The sequence below is a fragment of the Coenobita brevimanus genome, chromosome 13 (assembly GCF_032717465.1).
Source record: "Coenobita brevimanus isolate Jiangsu-jjx chromosome 13, ASM3271746v2, whole genome shotgun sequence".
Taxonomy (NCBI): domain Eukaryota; kingdom Metazoa; phylum Arthropoda; class Malacostraca; order Decapoda; family Coenobitidae; genus Coenobita; species Coenobita brevimanus.
Window position 1 is genome coordinate 54,112,960 of NC_136966.1, and position 22,944 is coordinate 54,135,903.

Sequence of the window (22,944 nt, forward strand, 5' to 3'; positions counted from 1 at the left end):
AGGTGTTGGTATTTTTTTTTTTTTTTTTTTTTTTTTAATGAGCACGACTCCGGACAGTGGCTTAACGGCCCTTTCCCTAAAGCTCAACAGTCCTCCAACGCACCATGGACCAGGCTTCGATCAATTTGTAGTTGTAAATGAAAACAAAAGTAGTCAGTTACACAATTTTATGTAATTGTATTTGTATCTGAGTATTGAAAATAGAGAATTGCTGTACAGTAATAATGATTGTAAGTTCCTGTTCAAATTTAATCCAATTTATTATATCATGAAACTTGGATATTATGAAATGTGAAAAATTACTTAAATACTGGTAACACTATAATAGATACTAATATACCGTCTCAATTCGCCTAACAATACTCTCGTTCGGGAGGTGGGAGTATTACTGTAGACACGATCAGTTGTACGTATTCAGAGGCAGAGTGGACGAGCGTGGAGCCCTCATGGCACATCAGCATTGACGGCCCCATGTCTAGGACTAGCAATAATGTTGATATTAAACCGAGTGTGCACAGTTCTATAATATGGGAAGCAGGCTAATCACATCATTCACAGGTGCCCCGTAAATAGACATTTTTATCTGCTGACTGTAGTATAAGTTGCGATGCATTGTAATTAAAGAAAAATACGGGTTTTCCTTATGAATAACTCATAAATGGGATCTCTTCACACCTTAGTGCATTCAGTTTTATAAATATAAACGTATTTGAGGGGTAACTGTGTTAACTTTTAACGAATTAATGGTTAACAATGTGTCTTAAAAATATGAATATATATATTACCTTATATGAAAGTAGTTTAGTATTTGATAATTGTAATAAAGTCCTTTTGGTAGTAGTAGTACGGTAGCAATGTAAGTGTTGTTGTAGATGAAGGACCATTTATTACACTGTGCATACATGAAATAAACCGAAATTTTAAACTGGGTCCCAAGGGTGTGACTGAGAGGGCCATTACCCTCCATGTCCTCCCCCTCTCACTATAGGCCAGAACGATCTGAGTAGTGGGATTTATTCTGGCTTTCCATGTATAAGCATTAAAGGTCCAATTCTAGTTTTTTTTTATTTTTCTCAAAGCAGAATACGAATATGACAATTTCTCATGAAATTTTACTATGAAAAGTCGCTGTTGCAGTTAATGTGTCAGGAATCATTCCATAGGGTATTGTTCTGGTTAATACTCACTATAGGTCATGCACTTGAATTTGGTGTTGATTTTCGCCTTTTTTTTTCCGCGGCTCGTTAGTAATAAGACAATAACACGACGGTTCTTTCTGTTGCACTTCTTCGTGATCAGCACCGTACTCTAGTGTTAATCTCTCGTTACAGCTTAGCATTCGGTATGGAGAGATGCCAGTTTTACGCCTAGCTGACGTGAACAGAGTATAGTTAGGTCGTGGAGTGGCTGGTAGGCGCATGAAGTGCAGTAAATGTAATAACACACTATATTATGCAGCACTTAGGCTCTAGGGAATTTATGACTACATCCCCCTGGGCTATAGCCATAAACTTTACTGAACCTAATATTTTTTTTTTTTTATTCGTACACTAATGAGTCTAAATTTCGTTTGTTTATACTTTTACCAATCACTTCAAAATCAAACTCCAGCATATAACACGAGGAATGACGTGAGAAATAGGACTCAACAACTTTATTCCTGGCAAGAGTAAAATGAGATGAACAGTTTAATCACAAGCTTTCGGCAAGATCCACTGCAACTGCTGGTCCAGGATCGCAAAGTCTGCCTTGCAACTCAGTATCTGCGTGGACTCTTCCCCTGGGACTGAGCAGGCGAATCTCAGAGGAAGGAGGGAGAGTGTGGGTGTGGGGGGACTGAGTGTGGGTGGGATGGAGGGTGTGGATGTGGGTGGGGGAGAATGGAGGGTGGGCGTGTGGGGATGGAGGGATCGGGAAGAGGGTGTGTGTGTATGGGGGGGGGGGAAGAGGAAGATGCAAGCATGGGAGTAGGGTGTGGGTGTGAGTGTGGGTGAGGATATGCTGCTGGAAATGGGAGTGTGTGGATGAGGGGATTGTAAGTCAGGTGGGTGTAGGGAGGAAGGAGGGTGTGTGTGGGTGTATGATAGTGAGTGTGGCAGGAGAGTGGGTGTGTGTCGCTAGTCTTCTTACATTACTATCCTTATCTCTGACTCTCTGTATTAGATATCAGAATTATAATCCTCTTTGTAACTAACACCCGTGAGAGGAAAATTAGGTCTGTTGCTACTTGCTCTCCATTGTGCTCTCATAGTATCCCTGTGTGGGTGTGGATAGCGTGTGGATGTGGCTCTGGTCGGGAGTGTAGATGTGGGTGTGTCAAGGAGGTGCGGGTGTGAGTGTGGTGGTAGTGTGGGTGAAGTGTGAAGGTGTGGGTATTGAAAGTGTGGGGTGAGAGTGTAATGAAGGTGTACCAGCAGATGTGAGTGAAGGTGTGGATGTGAGTGTAGGGAAGGTGTAGATGTGAGTGTGGTGAAGGTGTGGGTGTGAGTATAGTGAAAGTGTGGGTGTGAATGTACCGTTGTGAATGTGTGGGTGTAAGTTTAGTGAAACGTGGGTGTGAGTGTAGTAGGGTATAGGTGCGGGTGTAGTTGGGTATGGGTGGGAGAGTAGTGGAGTATGGGTGTAGTGAGGTATAGGTGTGAGTGTAGTGGGGGTGTAGGTGCGAGTGTAGTGAGGGTGTGGATGTGAGTGTAGTGAAGGTGTGGATGCGAGTGTAGTGAAGGTGTGGATGCGAGTGTAGTGAAGGTGTGGGTGTAGTGAAGATATATTTGTAAGGTATATGTGTTTAAAACTTAAAACCTTAAAGGTAAAAACTCCAAAAACATTAAAAACATAAAGGGGCTGTAGACAAATGTTTAGAAACGGATTCATTGTCCAGCAGCTCAAAGGAATTCTTCTGTCGATTTTCTGCCTGCAATCAAATCTTCACATAGGTTCTTAAGCCGCTTCTGAAGATTAACGTAGTTTCTCTTGGCACTTTTCTTTGGAGGTTCGCCTCTTTCATCGTGCAATATCATTGTTTTAACAAGGGTCTCATCCTTCCTAATGTTATCAGTAACCGTGTAGAATGATGGATGGGAATGACCAACCAGCTGCATGAATGACGAATTCCAACTTCCACACATGTTCGATCGAGCCTCACCATTTAGGTTATTACTATGTACATTCCATATATGACAGGTGGGGAAGAAGGTGGAAGCTGTCGAATACTGATTGGCAGTGATTCTGTACTTTCATCATTTCCAGGAAGTCGTGTATGACGGAATGTACAGTACAGGACCTCTAACATTTGATCTGTCGAAGTATGAAAGGAGGTTTTCAAGTTCCTCAGGGGTGTTGTCGCGAAGAAATTGAATACCTTCCTGTCCCTTGTCTGATGGGAGAAATACTAACCCATCCATCATTCCACAGAACAATTTGCAATTGTCATTCTCACGGTAGTGATTAACAGGGGCTAATTCTTGTATCTTACGCCAGGTACACTGTGTCAAGTGAAAGAAACATCCTTGAGTTGTTACATGACGACCTAAAATGCTACCTACAGCCTACATGGCAACCATCGGATCCGATCACTTTTTGATATTTTCCTGACGTACATTTATCCATGATAGCACAACTTTTGGCCACCCATGTTGTTTGTTATGATCTCCATGACTACTGATACGAGAATCTTACACACCACATTAATACAAAAACGGATCATGTTTCGTCGAATGTTTCAAATAATCTGGTGAGTTGGTGTCATGTTTCGTTTCATTTTCAAATCAGGTTCATAGTTCGACCAACATTAATCTGGTGAGTTTTTGTCCTCGTTTGCATTCAAGTGGTGAGTTTTTGTCCAGTGAGTTTTTGTCCGGTTAGTTTTTGTCCGCGCCCTGCTATGGATGTGGGTGTAGTATGGGAGTAAATGTGTGTGTATGGGTAGTGGTGAGAGTGAGTGTTTTGCTGTATAGTTGTGGGATTAATGGTGGTATGTTTGCACAGGTACAGTGAGCGGAGTTGGGGAGTTGTGGGAGTGTGGGTGCAGGATTTAGGAGTCGAATTGTGGGGACAAGGGGGAGAGGGAGAGGCACTAAAACTTTCAGCCAGCATCAGCATGTTGAGTAGGATGTGACTTGGAGGAGAGAGACTGTATGCCATGCTGTGTCCACCAATTCACACTTACACTCGGCCTGGCAAAACTTTTCTCTTACACGCTACCAGGCAAAACCCACTTTCTTACACTGCCAGGCAAAACACACTCTCTTAAACTCTGGCAGACAAAACACACTCTCTTACACTCTACTAGGCAAAACCCACTCTGCTGCACCCTACCAGGCAAAGTGCACTGTCTTGCACGCGGGCAAAGACATCAGAAGTTCTGTCTATAAGCCATCTTCAGCTTAAGTTCTGCTTGTATACGTTTGTCTTCATTCCTACGGCTCCCAGACGCTTTGCAATCAAATCATAGCGAGTATTGTCACATGCAAAAAACGAGCTATGATAATACGTAATTGTTATGGAGACTCGTTGATCACATAATTATGGTTGAAATCCTATTATACATTAGATCATGGAGGGCTTTTTGCACGCTTTGCTTTGGATGGAATCGTTACCCATCTTACAGTCAGGGCAAATCTAGTATTCTCTACAATATAACACCAGACGATTTTATTTAGCTGGGAGTTATATTGATAAGAGCCTGAGTGTTTATACCAATACCACTTATCCTTTTATGGCCGGGACAACTCTTTTATGCCATGCCAGCAGACGCCAAAAGATTTTATTAAACTGAGAGCTAGTCGTAGGAGCCTGAGTGCTAATATTGGTACCGTTGACCCATCTTATGGTTGGGAAAGTTCAGGTTTAATATTCCAGATTCTGTTCAAATGGGAGTGAGTGAGAGAAGCCTTAGAGAGTAAACATTCTCGTGCAGTTTGTATATCGGGTACAGTTTCTCAGACCGACCACTAATATTGTACAGTACGTTGTTTTCAGAGGTGCCTTCACTCCCTTCTCTTCTTCCCTCCCTTTTTTCTCGTCTACTTCTTTTCTTTTCTACTGCTTCTCCCTTCTGTCTTTCTCTCGCCTCTTTACTTTCTCTCTTTTCTACTTCCCTCCCATTTGTACCTTTTCCTGTTTTCTCCCTTCTCTTTTTTGGTCATTTTCTCTCTTCCGTATATTGTGTTTAATGATAAGGATGACAACCAGAGATGGTGTAGAGGCAACGAGACTGCCGTGGTGAGGTGCTGAGAGAGAGAGAGAGAGAGAGAGAGAGAGAGAGAGAGGCGTGTGATGTTGGCAGTGTGGGTGTAAGGAGAGAGAGGAGAGGAGAGGAGAGGCATGTAATGTTGACAGTGTAGGTGTGGAGAGAGAGCTGTGTAATATTGGCAGTGTGGGTGTCAGGAGAGAGAGAGAGAGAGAGAGAGAGAGAGAGAGAGAGAGAGAGAGGTCTATGTGTGGCAGTCAGGTTCGGCAGTAAAGGTGGGTCGTGCTGTGGCTGACAAACAAGAAGGCTGCCCCGCTGAGTGAACACCGCTCCCTAACAACCCATTAACTCCACCAATCCCATTACCCCCTTTCTTTTTCTTCTATTCTCGCTTCCTTCAGACGATTTTAATCAGCTCAGGAGTGGCTTTTGAAATTGGAGGAGTGATATATAGTCTTCATTAACCCCATCAGGACAAAAAGTAGCATCATCTTTATCATCATCATCATCATCCGGACCTCCTAAGTATCCCTCTGTGTAAAATTTGACGAAGGGGACAGTAATGAAATATAGAAATATGTCATCGGGCTGAAAGAGTTAGCAGCTCCATCCCCGAAGCCTGTATTCTCAACCTGCTGTATTCGTCTGACCTTAACTATACCCTTTTCACTCTAACGAGCTAAAATTGGCATCCTTTCATCTTCAGTGCTCAGTTGTTACAGTAGATTAGCACTAGAATGTAATGCCAGTCACGAAGAAGTGCTGTGGAAAAGATACAGAGCGGTAGTATTATTTTCCCTTCCATTTAGCTTTGTGCAAAAAGCTGGATTAGGACGAAAATCTAGACCAAGTTAGCGTGAAAGGAATATAGAATGTGACACAGAGTACGTCCCCAGGCAAAATTGGTCGACGCTGTCCCTCAGGATGTCTTTTGTTATTTTTTTTCAGTTGGTACTTTCCGATGATTAAAGTAAGGCCAGAACTGAAAGGAGGTAATATTCCCAGAGAGAGAGAGAGAGAGAGAGAGGGAAGGAATGGAAACTAAAGTGATATCATCTTCGTGTAGTGTTTAACCCTGTGACTGCTGTAATTTCTCTCTACATCCTCTACATAGCCCTTCTTCGTGACTGGCATCCTTTTCTAGTTCAACTCTAATCTAACTCTGAGGGGAGAAAAAAAAAAGTACTTCCCATAGCTAAACAATTTCTTCTAGCATTTTCATAATATACCCAAGTGTGCCAGGGAAAAGAATATAACATGAAGGGCAGTAGCTCGAGCCCCTGAAGGACCGGTTGGAATTTTGTGATTTTATTCAAGTGAAGGAGCTGCCCCGGACCCAAAGGAATAGGGGTACACGTTTTCTTGTCTTATTCGCGTCTTATTTCATTATCATCTCTGCTGTCTCTGTTTTCCCGCCTTTTTTGTATTTTCTCTGTCGTCTTGCTTTCTCTGCTCCTATCTTTGTCGTCTCGCCTTCTCTTCTCCTTCTGTCTTCTTTGTCGTCTCGTCTTCCCCTCTCTTTCCATCTTCTCTGTCGTCTCGCCTTTCCTCCTCTTTCTATCATCTCTGTCGTCTCTCTTTCCGTCCTCTTTCTACTATCCAAAGAAATATAATGGAAAGAATGTTCATAATTTTTCGTACCGTAATTTTCTTTTTTCGACATCCCTCCTGCCCAGCCTTTTCTGCTTTCTTTCTATCTCTTCTCTACCCTTTATTACCTTCTCCATCTTTCCTTCCTTCTCTTTTGGAGGTAGCAGGAGTAGTAGGAAAAAAAAAAACCGCATCGTCGTAAAAAAGTTAACGAAGATCTATAAAATAAAACTTGGGCGAGCAGTAATAATGCAAAAGGGGGAATCTTGATACTGTGAGGGTGGATAAAGATGAGGGAAGGGAGAGGAGCTGAGAAATGAAACAGGGAAAGATGCAGATAGGAGAGAGGATAGAGGACAAGGGAGGGGAGAGAAGTGAAAGAAGGGAGAGATGAAGACTGTGGAGAGAAGCAGAGAAAGAGAGAACGTTGAGACAAAAGAAAGAAGGTTGGAAAGACAAAGATGGGAAAGAAGTACAGCATGGAGAGAAGCAGAGAAGGGAGAGAATGTGGTGCAGAGAGAGAAGAGGGAGGAAGTCGAGAAGGGAGAAAGGAGAATCAAAGCAGAGAAAGTAGGGAAGCGAGGGAAAGAAAAGCAGGGACAGGAGGTAGAGAAGGGAGAGAAAGCAGAGAAGAGGGAGACGAAAAAGAAAGAGGGCAAGGAAGAAAAGGGAGAAAAGATAGTGAATGTAGAGAAGGGCGAGAGGTAGGGAAGGGAGAGAAGTAGATAGAAGAATTAAGGACGTCAGTTTCCTCCCTTCTCCCTGTATTCCCAACGTCTGACGATTTCATTAAAAAAAAAGATACTTGCCTTCATTAACCACTTTATTGCAGTAGATTTCCACCTGTCCAGAGAATCGCGTGGAGACGAATAAGATAAAACTGTACGTCCTTATATTAGATAGTTTTATAAGTGGCAGTGGCAGTGTTCCCTCACAGGCTCCGGGTACATTCTCTCTCTCTGTCTCTGTCTCTCTCTCTCTCTCTCTCTCTCTCTCTCTCTCTCTCTATCTATCTATCTATCTCTCTCTCTCTCTCTCCACCAAACGGCCATATCCCCGGGGCCGAATTTGAAGCCTCCTTTGGGCAGAGAGCCGAGCCGGACTTACCTTCGCTGACGTAAACAAGAACGGACGAGACCTCCACGTTAGGCGGGATGCACGAGTAGTTTCCGGAATCCCAGCTCCTGCCATGGGAAAAATAGGAGGATATTAGCCCTAGACGACCATGTAGGAGGGTTATTTGGAGTGGCATGGCCTACATATAGCCTCAGCATTACAGTAAAATGGAGAGAGACGAGGGGTTGATGCTGTGAGCGGCAAGGAAACACAACGGGGAGGATACACAAGTAGCTCCTAGAATCCTTACTACTGTGAAAGAAGACCAGGAGTTTAGCATTAGAGGGTCATGTAGGAGGGGGATTTGGAGTGGTCTGAACTACACACAAGGTGGCCCATATATAACGCTTTCTCGTGTTATGGGGACAGCTCAAACCTTCCTGCATCATCTATTCATTTCCTGCTCCACTGCCACACCCATGCTTACACCTGCAGCCTGGGCCACTCCTTCAACATATAGAATACTGCCAGTTCAGTATCTAGCGAAGTGTTATTATGGACCCCCCTGTACAATCTGCTTGTAATAAATTAATGTCGAAGGGAAGACGGGAGGGTTACTGTGAGTAGTGGGAAAGCATGATGATGTACAAAATAGTTTTCACTTCTGCGGAGGGAAAAAAAATAAGAGGAAGTCAGCCTCAAAGGGCATGTAGGAGGTTGTTTAGAGTGGCGTGGCCCAGTTATAACCTCCATTATAATTAGTTAATGCCGTAGGGAATACGGGAGGGTTACTGCGTGTGTGGCGGGAGAACCTAACGGGAAGGGTGTACAAGTAGTTCCCGGAATCTCAACTCCTGGAAGGGAACAAGTACTGAAGTCCTAGATAGATACGGGACCATATGGGGCTTCGCTAAAATGAAGCACTATATGAGATTTCATTTGTGTGAAGCGCCACGTGGAATTTCGCCAGAGTGAAGTACTTTGCGTGTGGAAATCTCTAGAATGTGACTGACTGACCGGGCCGCTCTTAGAGATGCATCCACATCTAATAAGTGGGAAGTCCAACCTTTGAGGGATATCTGGGAGGGTTGTTTGGAGTGGTCTGAGCTCAGTATAGCTTCCACTAAAATGACTACTTTATTTTTGGTACCCGCAGACGATTTTATTCAACACAAGAAAGACTCGTGTTCAAGGAATTAGCGAAGGCTCTGTAAAGTCCCATAACTTTGAATTATATCCCTTACGCTAAATGAACTCATCTGCACAATGAATAAAGTTAAAACATCGTACTGATAGAATTCATGTTGGAGGGATGAGGTTGGGAAGTTGTGAGTGGTTAGAGAGTAGGCCTATAGCTAGTAGTAGTAGTAGTAGTAGTAGTAAACATAAACCGGGTGGACTGCAGATTCTTCTTCCGGGGGATAGGGAGATAATTAGGCATCTCCACCACCGGGTCATTTCGGTACCACCACGTGAAGGCATCCCTCTCCAGTGCACCAGAAACCACAATGGAAGGGTATACGAGTAGTTTTCAGAATCACAGTTGCCGAAGGGTGAAAAAAATATCCTTAAAAGACCGTGGGGATGTGGTCTTCGGAATGGTGTGACCTATATACGAAGGACCTGAAGGAGGGTTTCTATGACTGGTGAGAGGCCATTCATTGGAGGATGTACGTACAAGCAGTTCCCAGAAGCGCACTTCTACGAGTGGAAAAAGTAATTGAGATTAGCTTTAGAGTGGTATGAAGGAGGATTGTTTGGTGTGCCGTGACCTACGTATAATCTCCACTGATAAATTAATGCCGAAGGGTATGAGGGAAGGAGGCTGTGAATAGCGAGGGTGCACCATAGGAATATAATAAAGAGTGGTCCTCGGAATCTAGATTCCTGTATTGGATACATGGGCCCTAGACACATGCGGAACCATACGGGCTTAAAATGCCTTGCGTGTAAAAATCCGTAGGTGTCACTGGCTGCCCTAGTCATACCTAGAGATACTCCCGCGTCTAAAGGCAGGAGGGTGGCAGATTTAATGAGACCTGAAGAAGGGTTGTTTAACGTGGCAAGACCATCACAAAGTGTATCAATGTCGGAGGATATGAGGGAGTGTTGTAAGTCTTGAGATGTCAGTAATGAAGAGGATACAACAATGGCTGCTCGAATGCCAACCCTAGCCGAAGGAAAACTAGGAGGATATTAACCATGGAAAGAGATGAGGGAGGGTTGTTGTGAATGGCAAGACGATGTAACCTATATATAAAAAAAAAAAAAAGAGTATAAGAAACTGTTTTTGTAAATGGCGAGATCATAATGGAGGGCACACAGGTAGACTGACGACACCTGCAGGGCCAAAAACAAGAGGGCGTTGAGGGCAGGGGGACAAGGGGAAGGGTTGTTTGGAGTGGCAAGACCAGGGCGGATGAGAGAGGATTGCTGTGAGTGGTGACTGCATGGGAGAGGACGGTGTGTGTGTGTGTGTGTGTGTGTGTGTGTGTGTGTGTGTGTGAGAGAGAGAGAGAGAGAGAGAGAGAGGGAGGGATGGAGGGGGGGGGCGAATGCTCACAAGAATATTTAAACAGATGGAAAACACAAGCACCTAAAGCCGTCTTCTCGTGAACGTAGGAAACTTCTTTGCACACATTCCTTTTTGCAGGTCACATCCTCATACTCTCTCCCATGCTATTTTTTTATCACTTCCTATAGTTAGCTCTCTTTGGCCAGCGAGCTCAAGTGAATACCGCTGATCAAAGGCAGAAGCGTTCGATCCCACCCAAGGCTATTTTGGTTGACGTCAGGAAGGGAAGCTTATCCGGTGTCGGGAAGGAAAGCCAGGGAGGCAGGTAAGCGAGGCGAGCTGGGAAGGCAGGTGTGCTTGGGAGGCAGATGAGGTAGGTAAGCTGTGAAGGCAGGTGAGCAAGATGAGCTTGAGAGGCAGAGAGACAGGTGAGCTAGAGAGGCGGGTGAGGCGGGTGGGTAGGTGAAGCAGGTGAGCTAGGGAGGCAGGTGAGACAGGTGAGCAACACGCCCCAGTAATGTCCTTTAAATAGACGCAGCGCTTCAGCCTTGTAACAGTGTTGTCCACTGATTTAAAATGTATCAGAATTGGGTCACAGTTTATATGCACAACGTACAAGATAATGTGAACGCTCTTAGGCTTTTGTGACTAGAGTTTACCCAGTCATGAGAGGGTTGACGGTGCTGTATTAACACAGTCAGCCTCATATCATTCACCCTTAATTATATGAAGTTGTTTGGCGTTAGCTGTAATAAAGTGCAAGGGAAAATTGGACCGTAAGAGAGTTGCCTGTAAGGGAGGTGGAAATGAAACTTCCGATAGTCAGTTCACTTTAACGTGGCCAAAAATCAACTCCATTTTGAATACTGAGCTATAACAAGAGACTGACACTATTAACATGATACTAGTCACGTAGAAGTGCTATGGGAAGAATGACGAACCGTTTTATTTTGTCGCACTTTACGAATGAGCTGAATGATATAAGCAGTAATAGGACGAAAAATATTCTCAACGTTAAAGATGGACTAACTTTGGCCTCTTCACTTTATCGAGACGTAAAATTGCTACCTCCTGGGCTCCTGGCCTTTGGTTCCTTCTTCCTTGCATTAAACAAAATTATGGAACTCTATAAAAAAAGAGATTAACACTAGAATATGGTGGCAGTCGCGAAGAAGTACTATGGAAACGGTTTACTATAGAGTCGTAGTATTGTCTTATTCTACCATTGAACAACGGAAGGTAGGCTGCAAAAGGGACGGCAAATCTCAGCCAAATTAAGATGAACGAACTGTAGATCGCCATTAAGATGCCTTGAGGCAACCACGGCCCATATTTATGAAGACTCTCGAACACTTCCTCATTATCAACTTATTCCTGTATATGTATGGTGTATTAATATCCTCCTCTGTGTTATTTATGTAATACATGTCGGCATTATCAGCATCGTACAAGATGATTTTAAGGCGCATTTCTCAAGTTAAATAACTGAGAAGGAGGTTATTTATGCAGTGTGTGTCGGCAATATCATTTAAATATCGTACAGGATAATATTAAGGCGCAATACTCAAATCTCTGAGGAGGAGGTGCGACAAAGCCTCCTTAAACGGACACGAGCATTGGCCTTGTTGGTGCGTCTTGAACCTATTCTTACTGCACACCTGCCAAGATTGGTCCCAGGTGGGGAGTCAAAGGGGGGAGGGAAGGTGTACCGATTGGGGAGGGGAGGAATCAGAAATCTGGGTTCGTTTCCAGAATCTTGAGTCTGTCGTGGTGGGGACAGGTCTAATATTCTGTTCCACCCAACGCCAGACGATTATATTCAGTTGAGGGTGAATCGTAGGAGCATCAGAGGGTTAATCCTTTTCTCGTTAACCCTCTCTGATCGGAACAAGCCACGTATTCTATTCCAGGCAAATTCATTCAAGGGGGATTGAACATAGAAGCTTGGGAACGGTAACACTGTCACCAGTAGCCTTCCTCTCATAGTCACCAGCGCCAGAGGTTTTATTTGAGAGTGAGTTTGAGCTGGAGAGTAACAGTGCCATCACCAATTAGTCTTTCATGATCCATTCTCTTCCAGCTGATGCCAGATGATTAATTCAGTTCAGTGAGTTGCGGGAGTGGGAAGCCGGATATTGTTACCATTAACCCTTTCATGGTTGATACAATTGTTACCATTAACCCTTTCATGGTTGATAATATTGTTACCATCAACTCATTCATGGTCGCGTCAACTCTAATATTGTATCTAGGTCAACATGTTACACCACGGGCGGCAGTATTGAACCTAACCCTTTCCGTACTGTGGCGTCTTTTCGTGACTTAGTTTTGCTTTTTCCCTGAGATTTATTGAGCAAAGGAAGCCGCCTTGTAGTGAGGGGGCTGTTGAAGGCTGCAGGCCCCTCCAGTTTGGAAAGTCTCTCGCATAACTAATAAAATCCTGACAGCAAGAATAATATAACATGAAGCAGCGCCCACAGAGTGCAACACCCGCGCCCAGTAACCAAGCTGAGGGCCGAATATTTGAGTTTCCCCTGTGATCCTGACCTTCGAAAGATTACCCTCAATATCAAATTGCTTCAGTCTTACCTAACCCTTAACCCTTCCATTATATTTGGTTAAGATTAGGTCAGAGCTGTTCAAGTTGATTTGCTGAGTGACCTGGCACTTTAGCCTTTCCCTGTAGTCGTGACCATTAACAGATTGTTCACAAAATCAGATGTCTGTCTTTGTTTTAACGTGAACCTTTCCTATTGTTAAAAAAAAAGTAAAGAAAAAAAAAAAGGCAGCCTCTTTGGGAGATCCTCAATGCATCCACCAAATTTAATCCAGATCATATCAAAACTATTTATTTTGTTCACACACATACGAGGCGAACTGTGGCCTTTCCCTTTCACCTTGACCTTTGACTGATTGTTTTCATAATCGGTTCCTCTTATTACTCTTATCCTCAAGTCGGAGAAGAATGGTTTATGTTGACCTTGCACATTGACCTTGACCTTTGACTTTCTGGTATAAAAAACAATGAGTTCATGCCATAGTTGACCTTCATGCCATTCACCAATCTTTTTTTTTTTTTTTTTTTTACTCCCTCGCTACTAGACGCTTCTTTTAACCCCTTCATTAGGATAACATCATTTATTGTTAATTTTTGCCATCCAGACGATTTTTTCTCAGCATAGGAGAGATTTTTCGAACTGGAGAGGTTAGTATAGCCTTCAGTGACCCTTTCTCTAGCAGGTGCATGGCTCTCCTCATCTAAGTAGCCTATTATCGATTCGTAACAGAAGGAGTAAACTACCAAAAAACGTCATCGGATTGGAGGGGTTGGGATGAATGAAATCGTCTCGTGGCTGCAAGAATAGAATATAAAAATGATGTCACACTAAAGGGAGGGGTTGAGTCGAGGTCCATTAGCCCCCCTCACTCACTAAGCCCCTTCGCCTGACATCCTTCGCTCTGACAGCCCACCTCGCTCACTCCTTTCCGCCCAGGGAGCTGAGACGGATCGGATTTGAGGCCCGGGAGTTTATTATGCTGGGGAAGTGTTGGGGAAATTCTGTGGAATATTTTAAGCTTGGGGAAACTCACGGGAAAGTATCCGAAGCGTGGGGAGAATTTGTAAGGGGTTGGAGTATTGAAAACTTGGGAAAATTCGTGAGGGGTATTGGTCAGGGGAGTATTTGAACTAGGGAATATTCTTCGGATGGGGAAATCTTGAAACTTGGGAAATTCTTTGGGGATAACCTGTTTGGAGAAAGATTAATGCTTGTAAAATTTAACTTGGTTGTTAGCCAAGTGTAGGAAGATTGGAGGATATGTATGACTAGTAACCAAGGAGACTCATTCCCACCATATTACTAAAAGCCTTCGAATTTCATGCCAACCACAACACTTTATTCAGGTTGTGAGAGTACCCCAGTTCCGTCAGGTGAAAACAGGTGACTCTGACATACCTTGCGTGAGTGATGGTGAGTCGCGAGTGAGTCCTGGCGCCCTCCACGTGAGTCTCCACGCTGAGTCGGCTGTCGTAGTTCACCATCTCATCTCCGTGGTACCAGAACACGAAGGGCGGCCGACCCTGAGAGAGAGAAAGAGAGAGAGAGAGAGAGAGAGAATGGGGTTAGATGATCAGACTAGGTTGAGTAAGCACACACATACTTACATATATACATACATACATATATACACGCGCATGTAGTCCACACACACACACACACACACACACACACACACACACACACACACACACACACACACACACACACACACACACACACACACAAAGCAACGTGACCTAACTTCTTGTTCACATCAACATATACTATAATAGTCGACCTGCCCCACTTTCCTCATCTTGACCTGCTCATCTGCTTCCCATTGACCTGCCTCACCTGCCTAGACCCGCTTCTCCTGCCTCTCCTTCCCCTCCCCCACCATATCCTGCCTTTCCCTCCCCTGTTTCACCTTTATCTCTCTTACCTTCACTTACCTTCTCCGACCTCACCTAACCCAGCTTTACTTACCTCACCTTCCCTAGCCTTACCCTCACCGGTCTCACCATCCCCTGCATCACCTTCTTTTGCCTCATCATCACTTACCTCCCCCTCACCTGCCTCACTAGCCTGCCTCACCTGCATTGTATGTAACACACACACTAGCGTCACACTGATTCCCTCTTGCATGTATGTCTCCTTGCCTTCCCTGGACCTGCTAATCTTTCTCCACTTGATCCTCCTCATCCTCCTCACCCACTGCCCACACCTGCCTTACGTTGCCCTGCTCAACTTCCTTCCTCCCTTGTCCTCCTCACCTGCCTCCCCTTTCCCTGGTTCACCTTCCTCCCCTCCACTTGACACTTTTGCCCTGCCTCGCGTGTTGGCCTCTCTGTCTCACCTTCTGACCTCACCTGCCTCATCTAATGGCCTCCTTTGTTTTACCTTGCCTTGCCTCTGCTTCCCTTCTTCTTACCTTACCTGCCTCACCAACCGCTGCCCACTAGCCTCACTTCCACCTGCCTCACATGCTGCATCACGGTGCCTCCCTCCTGTCTTATTTTTTCATATCCCCCACACCTGTCTCATGTTTCTCGCCCACCTGTCTCTTCCCCCCTACCTCACCTATCTCACCCGTTTGCCTACCTCTCTCTCTGCCTCCCTGCCTCACTATCCTCCTACCTTACCTACCTCCCTGCCCGCCTCACCTGCCTCACTTTGACCTGTCTTCGTTGACTTGACTCACCTCCATCTCCTTACCCTACTTCATCTTCCTCACCCTCATGCCTCTCCTCTCGCTTCCTCATCTTCCACTCATTTCATTGCCTTCCCTGTGTTTGCCTTCTCTTCGTTTGCTTCACTTGCCTTCCCCCCCCCCCAACTCCCCACCACTTGCCTGACTTGCCTCTTCTCCACCTGCCATCCCTCTACCTCCCTCCCCTAGACCTGCCACCCTTCCACCTGCCTTCCCTCCACCTGCCTCCCCTAGACCTGCCACCCGTCCACCTGTCTTTCCTCCACCTGCCTCCCCTCCACCTGCCTCCCCTAGACCTGCCATCCTTCCACCTGCTTCCTGTCCACTTACCTCACTTACCTCTTTTCAACTGCCTCACCTGCCTCGCTTCCACCTGCCTCATCTGCCTCCTTTTCACGTGCCCTGCTTCTCTTCCCCATGCTTCCATTTGTCATCTCTTCACTTGCCTCTCCTCGACCTGTTACACCTGCCTTCCCTCCATCTTCCTCACTTGCTTCCTCTTCACCTGTTACACTCGGCTCCCCTTCATCTGCCTTTTCCGAGACCCCCCCACCTGCCTCCCCTCCACCTACCTCACCTGCCTTCCCTCCTCCTACTGCACTTGCCTCCCCTCCACCTACCTCACCTACCTCCCCACCACCTACCTCGCCTCCCTCCCCTGCACTTTCCTCACCTGCCTCCTTTCCTTTGCTTTACCTGCCTGCCTCCCCTGCCTCACCCGAGATGCCCCATGACTTGCTTCCCTTCCCCTGCCTCACCTGCCTCCTCTCCCCTGCTTTGTCTGCCTCCCTTTCCCTGCCTTCCCTGGGTCCATCCCCCTGCCTCACCTACCTCCTCTCCCTCTGCCTCACCTGCCTCCTTCCCCCGACCCCCCTACCACCTACGTTACCAGGCTTACCTTCACATGTCTCACCTTAAGCCCCACCTCCCTCCCCTTCCCTGCCTCACCTACTTGCCACCCCTTCACCTGCCTCACCTACTTGCCACCCCTTCACCTGCCTCACCTACTTGCCACCCCTTCCCCTGCCTCACCTACTTGCCACCCCTTCACCTGCCTCACCTACTTGCCACCCCTTCACCTGCCTCACCCACTTGCCACCCCTTCACCTGCCTCACCTGCTGTATGACACACACGAGCGTCACGGTGTCTCCCTCCTGCACGTGCAACTCCCGCGGGCCCAGGATGGCGGCACGGGGCGTACTCACGTGCAGGTTGACGAACTGCGACAGCACGCCCGTTCCCGTGTACATCTGGGGACACGTGCATGGGGTAGTAGAGTTATACGTGTGTACGACAGGGACGGGGAAAAATGCATGGAGTTAGTATGGTATTTCATGTGTACGTATGAAGTAGAGGAGATGCACAGTGGAGCTGGTGGTGGTAGATATGTGTACGCCTGTTGCTTGTGTGTACGTCTGGGGCGAGGAGATGTACGCAGGGACAGTACAGTTGTGCAGGGAGATGTACTGTACATGGGATGAGTACAAACATTCATGTGTACATCTGGGACAAGAACACTCATGGGGTTAATACTGTCGTTCATGTGTACACCTGGAGCAAGGACACTTAGACAGGTAGACGTACAGTACATGGGGTTAGTAGGGACAATCATCTATACATCTGTGGCAGGGAGACAAGATCAGCACTCTTGGGGTCGCAGCTTCTCTAGTGTTCCATTCGAGCATTTATTCCAGTTCCAGTAGTATATACCAGTTCCAGCAATTCATTCCAGTATTTATTCCAGTATTTCATTCAGTTGAGGGAGAGTCACAGTCCTGAGAGCGTTAACAGCACTGTAAAAAAAAAAAAAATAGGAACAGCAAGCGAAGTAAATGCCTTCCTAACGTTTGAGGAGTAACACCACAGAAAAATCGACCCATCTTCTATATTTTCAAATTTGGCTGGCTAATTCTTCCCAGACAGAAAACTACAACCTCTCCGTATCGAATGCCGAGTTGTCATATGAGACGGGTTGTAAAATATGTGTCTAGCTATGAAGGAATGCTAGGGCAACGGTCTATGAGTGTTGTTATCTTAATGTCATTATATAACGCATAATCAGCTAAAGGGTCTACAAATCTCTGTGTGGTATTATTAAACTGATTACAGTGTCTCTTGAAGCACTACCATGTGTGTTAACCCCATCATCCCGAGAACGTTTTTTATTGATTTTGTCTTGCTCCCTCCGGACGATTTTGTTCAGCTTCAGAGGATTTTTAGTAATGACGGGCATAATCACGTCCGTTTCTAATCCCACAGTTCGAAAACTTTGTATAGCAGTATAAGCATACATGGAGACAGAGTACAGCTCATAATATTGAAAAGTATGCCATGGTTCAGTAAAAGATTGGGTTTGCTATGGTCGTCAGCATTCCTGTTGCCTTTTCATTTGCTCATGATCACCTATATGGCATTGTAAGAGACCCCCAAAGCAGACTCATCATGACTACGCTCAACATCACTATATTTAATATGAACATATTTTAAATTAGTACTTTATTTTCAGGCTTACATGACTGCCTTAAACATTACCACGTTTAAGAGTATACGTTTATCATGACTATATGCAACACTGTGATTGACAGGGCTCGTTTCACACTGTGCATTTGGCCTTGTTTAACGAGTCTACGGTTAACAGTGTGCATATGGCTGCGCGTTTACCAGGACTACGTTTCATAGTATGCATGACTGTGCTTTTACCAAGACTACATTTCATAGTATACACAAGTGCTCGTGGGCCCTTCGGGCATCTCGCACTTGCTCCTGTGGAGGGCTCTCGCGTTTATGTGCTGTCTAGTGTAACGTTGTCACTTGGATTTTTTTTTAGCTAACCAATTGATAGTGTTATTGGCAGCTTCGGTAATGGAACCCAGTTTATTTTAGTTCTACCTCTGGGCAAAAAATTCTACGGAGATCCTATGCCGGGCTCCGGGAGCAGCGTTTTTTGGTCAAAATGTGATCGCTCATTAAATATAGTAAAAGTTTTTCAGTCGTGATGGGATCAAGTTTTTTTTTTACATCAGCTATATTTTTTTGCGATTTTTGTGCCAATTTTGGTGCGATTTGAATGTGTAGTTTTGGCTGCCCAAAACACACACACACACACACACACACACACACATACACACACACGGCTACTGCTATAGTGTATTAGATGACTGCGTTTAACAAGACAACGTTTCATACTATGCATGACTGCGTTTAACAAGGCTACTACCGCATTTTCTTAAGTCTCAGATCGTGGGAACAGAATTGAACAAGTTAAACAAAACTTACAGAGTGGAACACTCTCTCAGCTTTAGTCGATCTAACGCCCTCGGCCACCACAACAAGCGCAGCAAAGTGGAGCAAAAGTGAATAAAATGTAGTGACGTTATCACCAACTGCAGCCAAACAGCAACGCCGATACAGACGGGAACACAGTCAATCATCCAGACGAATATATATTTTATATTTTGTTTCAGATGCATGTAATTACACAGCTTAAAATGCAATAGGACAAAAACTACAAATGAATGATCACACTGTGGTTACAATTTTTGCTCCGTCATGCACACAACTCACGCTTTTAGGTTTTCATTTCATATTTTTCTCACAGAGCACACAAGGTTTCCTTAAGAATAACACAATATTTAGTATATACTTTTGGCATTTCGCATTTGATGTTACGCAGGAATGCAAGGATTATATCACGAAAGTTTCCCCGAAGGATGGCGCCTTGCAGCACTGCATGTAGGGTTGGCGTTTTATTATATATATATATATATATATATATATATATATATATATATATATATATATATACACACACACGCACACACACACTCGTTTAGTTCACTTCTGTTCCAGCGCCCTGTGCTTAAGAAACTGAGGCGAACGTTTAACAGTGCTCACTTTACATGACTGCTGTTTAGCAGTGTACATATGACTGTGGGTTAAACAAGACTACGTTGTTAACATGACTACGGTGGCAGTGTTCGTTAAACAAGGCTAGGTTTAAGTTTGTGTTCTGCATTTTGCGTTTGACCAGACTTCGTTCAACGTTGTGCCGTTGAGAGAGCTACTTTCAACAATGTGCGCGTGGCAACAGTACGTTCATTAGTGTGACTTTCACGGAGTAGTATGCGTTTCTGCAAACTTTCAGTGTCAGTACTACCCATCCAAGTCGCTTCTTAGTTCACATGTTGGGCAGATAAAGAACAAATAACACAAGAATGCACACTCCCTAATTCACGTGTATACATAAGAAAGTTTAACGACCGCTAATTTCAAGAAGAATACAGAAAGATTGTAATGACAAAAAATATGATAACGGGGTAGCAAAGGCGTACGTGAACATAATAGATGAACAGGAAATAACAGACCACGAGAACAAAGACGGTTATTTATGTCAGCAGATGTATTCACGTGTGCATGAACATTACACAGTGAAGAAACTAAATCAGAACACTATAATCCTCATGTTTCTGTGAATCAAAAGAGAGGAAATGAAAGAAAGGTAGAATAGGAGAGTGTGAGATACAATAAGAGGAAGGAAGAATATGAAACAATTAAGAAAAAGATACATGCGAGATAGAGAATGAAAAACTAAGAAAATGGGAATAGAAACAAAGAAACTGGGAACAGGATAAAAATGAAAACAAATAAAATAGAGAAAAATAAAGATAATGAATTGAAGAGGGAAAAGGTGAAAATGAGAGGCAAAAATAGACTTGTAGGAAATGAGAGAAAAAGAGAGAAACAAGAAACTGTGAAAAGAGACAGAGAGAAAGAGAATATGAGAGAAAATAATGAGAGATAAAGAAAACGAAAAGAGGGGGAACGAGAAAAGTAAAAAACGAACGAAAAATAAAGCACGAGAGAAAAAGAGGACAGTGTGAAAAACATCGAAAAACCATAAAAGAAAATTAAAGAAAGCGGAAAAAAATTGCAACCAGTATAAATTTGAGAAAAGGAAATAATAGAGAAAATATGGAAGAAAAAGAGAGAGAAAGTGAGACAGCACAGACCATCGTGAACATAAACAGAGAAGACAAAAATTAGGTGAGTTTATTCCTCCTGTGTCATTGTTTTGATATTTGGTAGGAAAATGTTGTGGCGTGAGGGAGAAAAATCTCACTCGTGTTGCAGTTTTGTCATTTTGTCGTGTGTATCGTATGTTTTGTGTGTGTGTGTGTGTGTGTGTGTGTGTGTGTGTGTGTGTGTGTGTGTGTGAGAGAGAGAGAGAGAGAGAGAGGTGGGGGGAGAGAGCTGTAAGACAAACTCGTAGTATGTGTAGGGGAGTGGAGTATGGAGACATGCCTACATATGCTTCAGAATACTTAAACAAATAGCCATCTCCATCCTGCCTCTTTTGAAACCTAGGAAGTTAAGCGACCAGAATGCCATAGTCCACCACAGATCATTTAAACCCTATGAGACCATCTGTTTTCCTGGCAGCTGGTTATGCCATAGAAACACACACACACACACACACACACACACACACACACACACACACACACACACACACACACACACACACACACACACACACACACACACACGGCCACATCTTCCATTCATTCGTGTCAACCCAATATCATTTTCTTTTTTGATTCTTGCGGTTTTCGAAAGTTCTTACTCACTTTTAGATAGGCATTTCGAGCTGGAGCCTTCATTAACGACTACATCAAAGGCCCTTTAGGATTTTGTGGCTTTCGGAAGCTTAGTAAAATAGTACAATTGAGAATACATCATCGGAGTGAAGGGATTAAAGTATGAAGGCAAGAACTTTCAGAGAGCATAGGAATAATTCACAGGGATATCATGTAATGTTGTTATTTTATCTCAGTTCACCATAGATATATATACCAGCAAGATATTACCGTGGAAGTGTGTGATGTGGCGGTGTGTGGTGTGGCGGTGTGTGGTGTGGCAGTGGGTGGTGTAGCAGTGTGTGGTGTGGCAGTGTGTGGTGTGACTGTTTGTAGTGTGACTGTGTATGGTGTGGCAGTGTGTGGTGTCGCTGTGTGTGTTGTGACTGTGTGTAGTGTGACTGTGTTGATGTGGCTTTGCGTGAGGCACCAGTCACGTTTAGCAGTGTGAAGTGTGGCAGTGTGAAGAGTGTGTGGCGAGTGGTAAAAATGTCTTTCACTGCACAGAGAATTTTCTGACACTGAATACTGTGCCTTTTTCACATCAGGTAAAGCTTTTTTTCTCTTTTTTGAGGCAGTCTTGTTGATGTATTTCAGTTCACTCAGCAAATTTTTGTGGTCGCACGTACATACGAAAAGTGAGAAATTCAGCACACACACACACACACACACACACACACACACACACACACACACACACACACACACACACACACACACACACACACACACACACACACACACACACACACACACACACACACACACACATACCACCCTTCCATTTCCGCCCCAGTCCACCTACTAACCTAAAACACGTGAAATTTTTTTGCTTTAGGAACCTGGTGTACACAGAGAACGGGGTATGACTGCGGCAGTGATTAGTGTGGGGTAAGCCGGTAATGCTTGGGTGGGCGGGGGCTACGGTGTGTGTGTGTGTGTGTGAGAGAGAGAGAGAGAGAGAGAGAGAGAGAGAGAGAATCATGCACCTCACTTGATAAATGAGCACTCTCTTTATTGCCACTATGCCATTACATTTTCTCCAGGGAGTATATACAGCCAGAGACAAAATTTCGCCCAATAATATTTCACCTCTTCAGCGTCTCTCTTTCTTTAGCTAATTGTCGTTCCCAAGCAGAGAGAGGTTTGGTATGTTTCCCTGCCCAAAGGTAATGTGTTTTATTTGGCGAATGAAGACGGCCAGTGACAGCGATATTATAGACTGGAATAGAGGGTTAACTATTCTCATTAAAAAAAATACATTCTTCTATAATTAGGCTGAATAAACTTAGATACGTCGATGACCCTTTGACTGCTAAAGTGACCCTGAGTCAGACAAACATCGTCTGATATTAGCACATTCGAATCATGCAGGTACACTTGACAGCAATAATCGGTATCGCCTGCAGCAGAAGTCATGAGCCAGTGAACAATGCATTAACTCCAATATATACTGAGAGCGAGGGTGAGTCCACGATGGGTTTATGGGATAGTCAGTGGAACGCTAACAGACCAATATTGTAGTGCTGGAATCTCGATGACATAGGAGCCTTCTTGGCACTTCTTCCTGAGCGATTTAGTTTGGATACGCCTTAGGATTCACTTTTAAGCTTTATATATGGTTTTAATATTGACATTGCATTAAACAACGTAAAGGGAGATGCTGAGGCGTATTGTGCAGAGTAAATCGCCAAGATAGAGATGCTAC

The 22,944-nt window shown here is 44.4% G+C and overlaps 1 protein-coding gene across 1 annotated transcript in view; it reads right to left on the reverse strand.

Moving 5' to 3' along the window:
• Window positions 1-1,688: 1,688 nt before the first annotated feature.
• The window catches only part of LOC145415822 (uncharacterized), a 93,842-nt gene continuing 72,586 nt past the window's right edge, over window positions 1,689-22,944 (reverse strand). The window contains exons 7-10 of the mRNA XM_080285019.1: window positions 16,716-16,850; window positions 14,306-14,430; window positions 7,825-7,962; window positions 1,689-1,800 (exon numbers count right to left, since the gene is read on the reverse strand). Coding sequence (XP_080141145.1) covers window positions 1,689-1,800; window positions 7,825-7,962; window positions 14,306-14,430; window positions 16,716-16,850 — 510 coding nt within the window. The remainder of the gene's footprint in view (window positions 1,801-7,824; window positions 7,963-14,305; window positions 14,431-16,715; window positions 16,851-22,944) is intronic.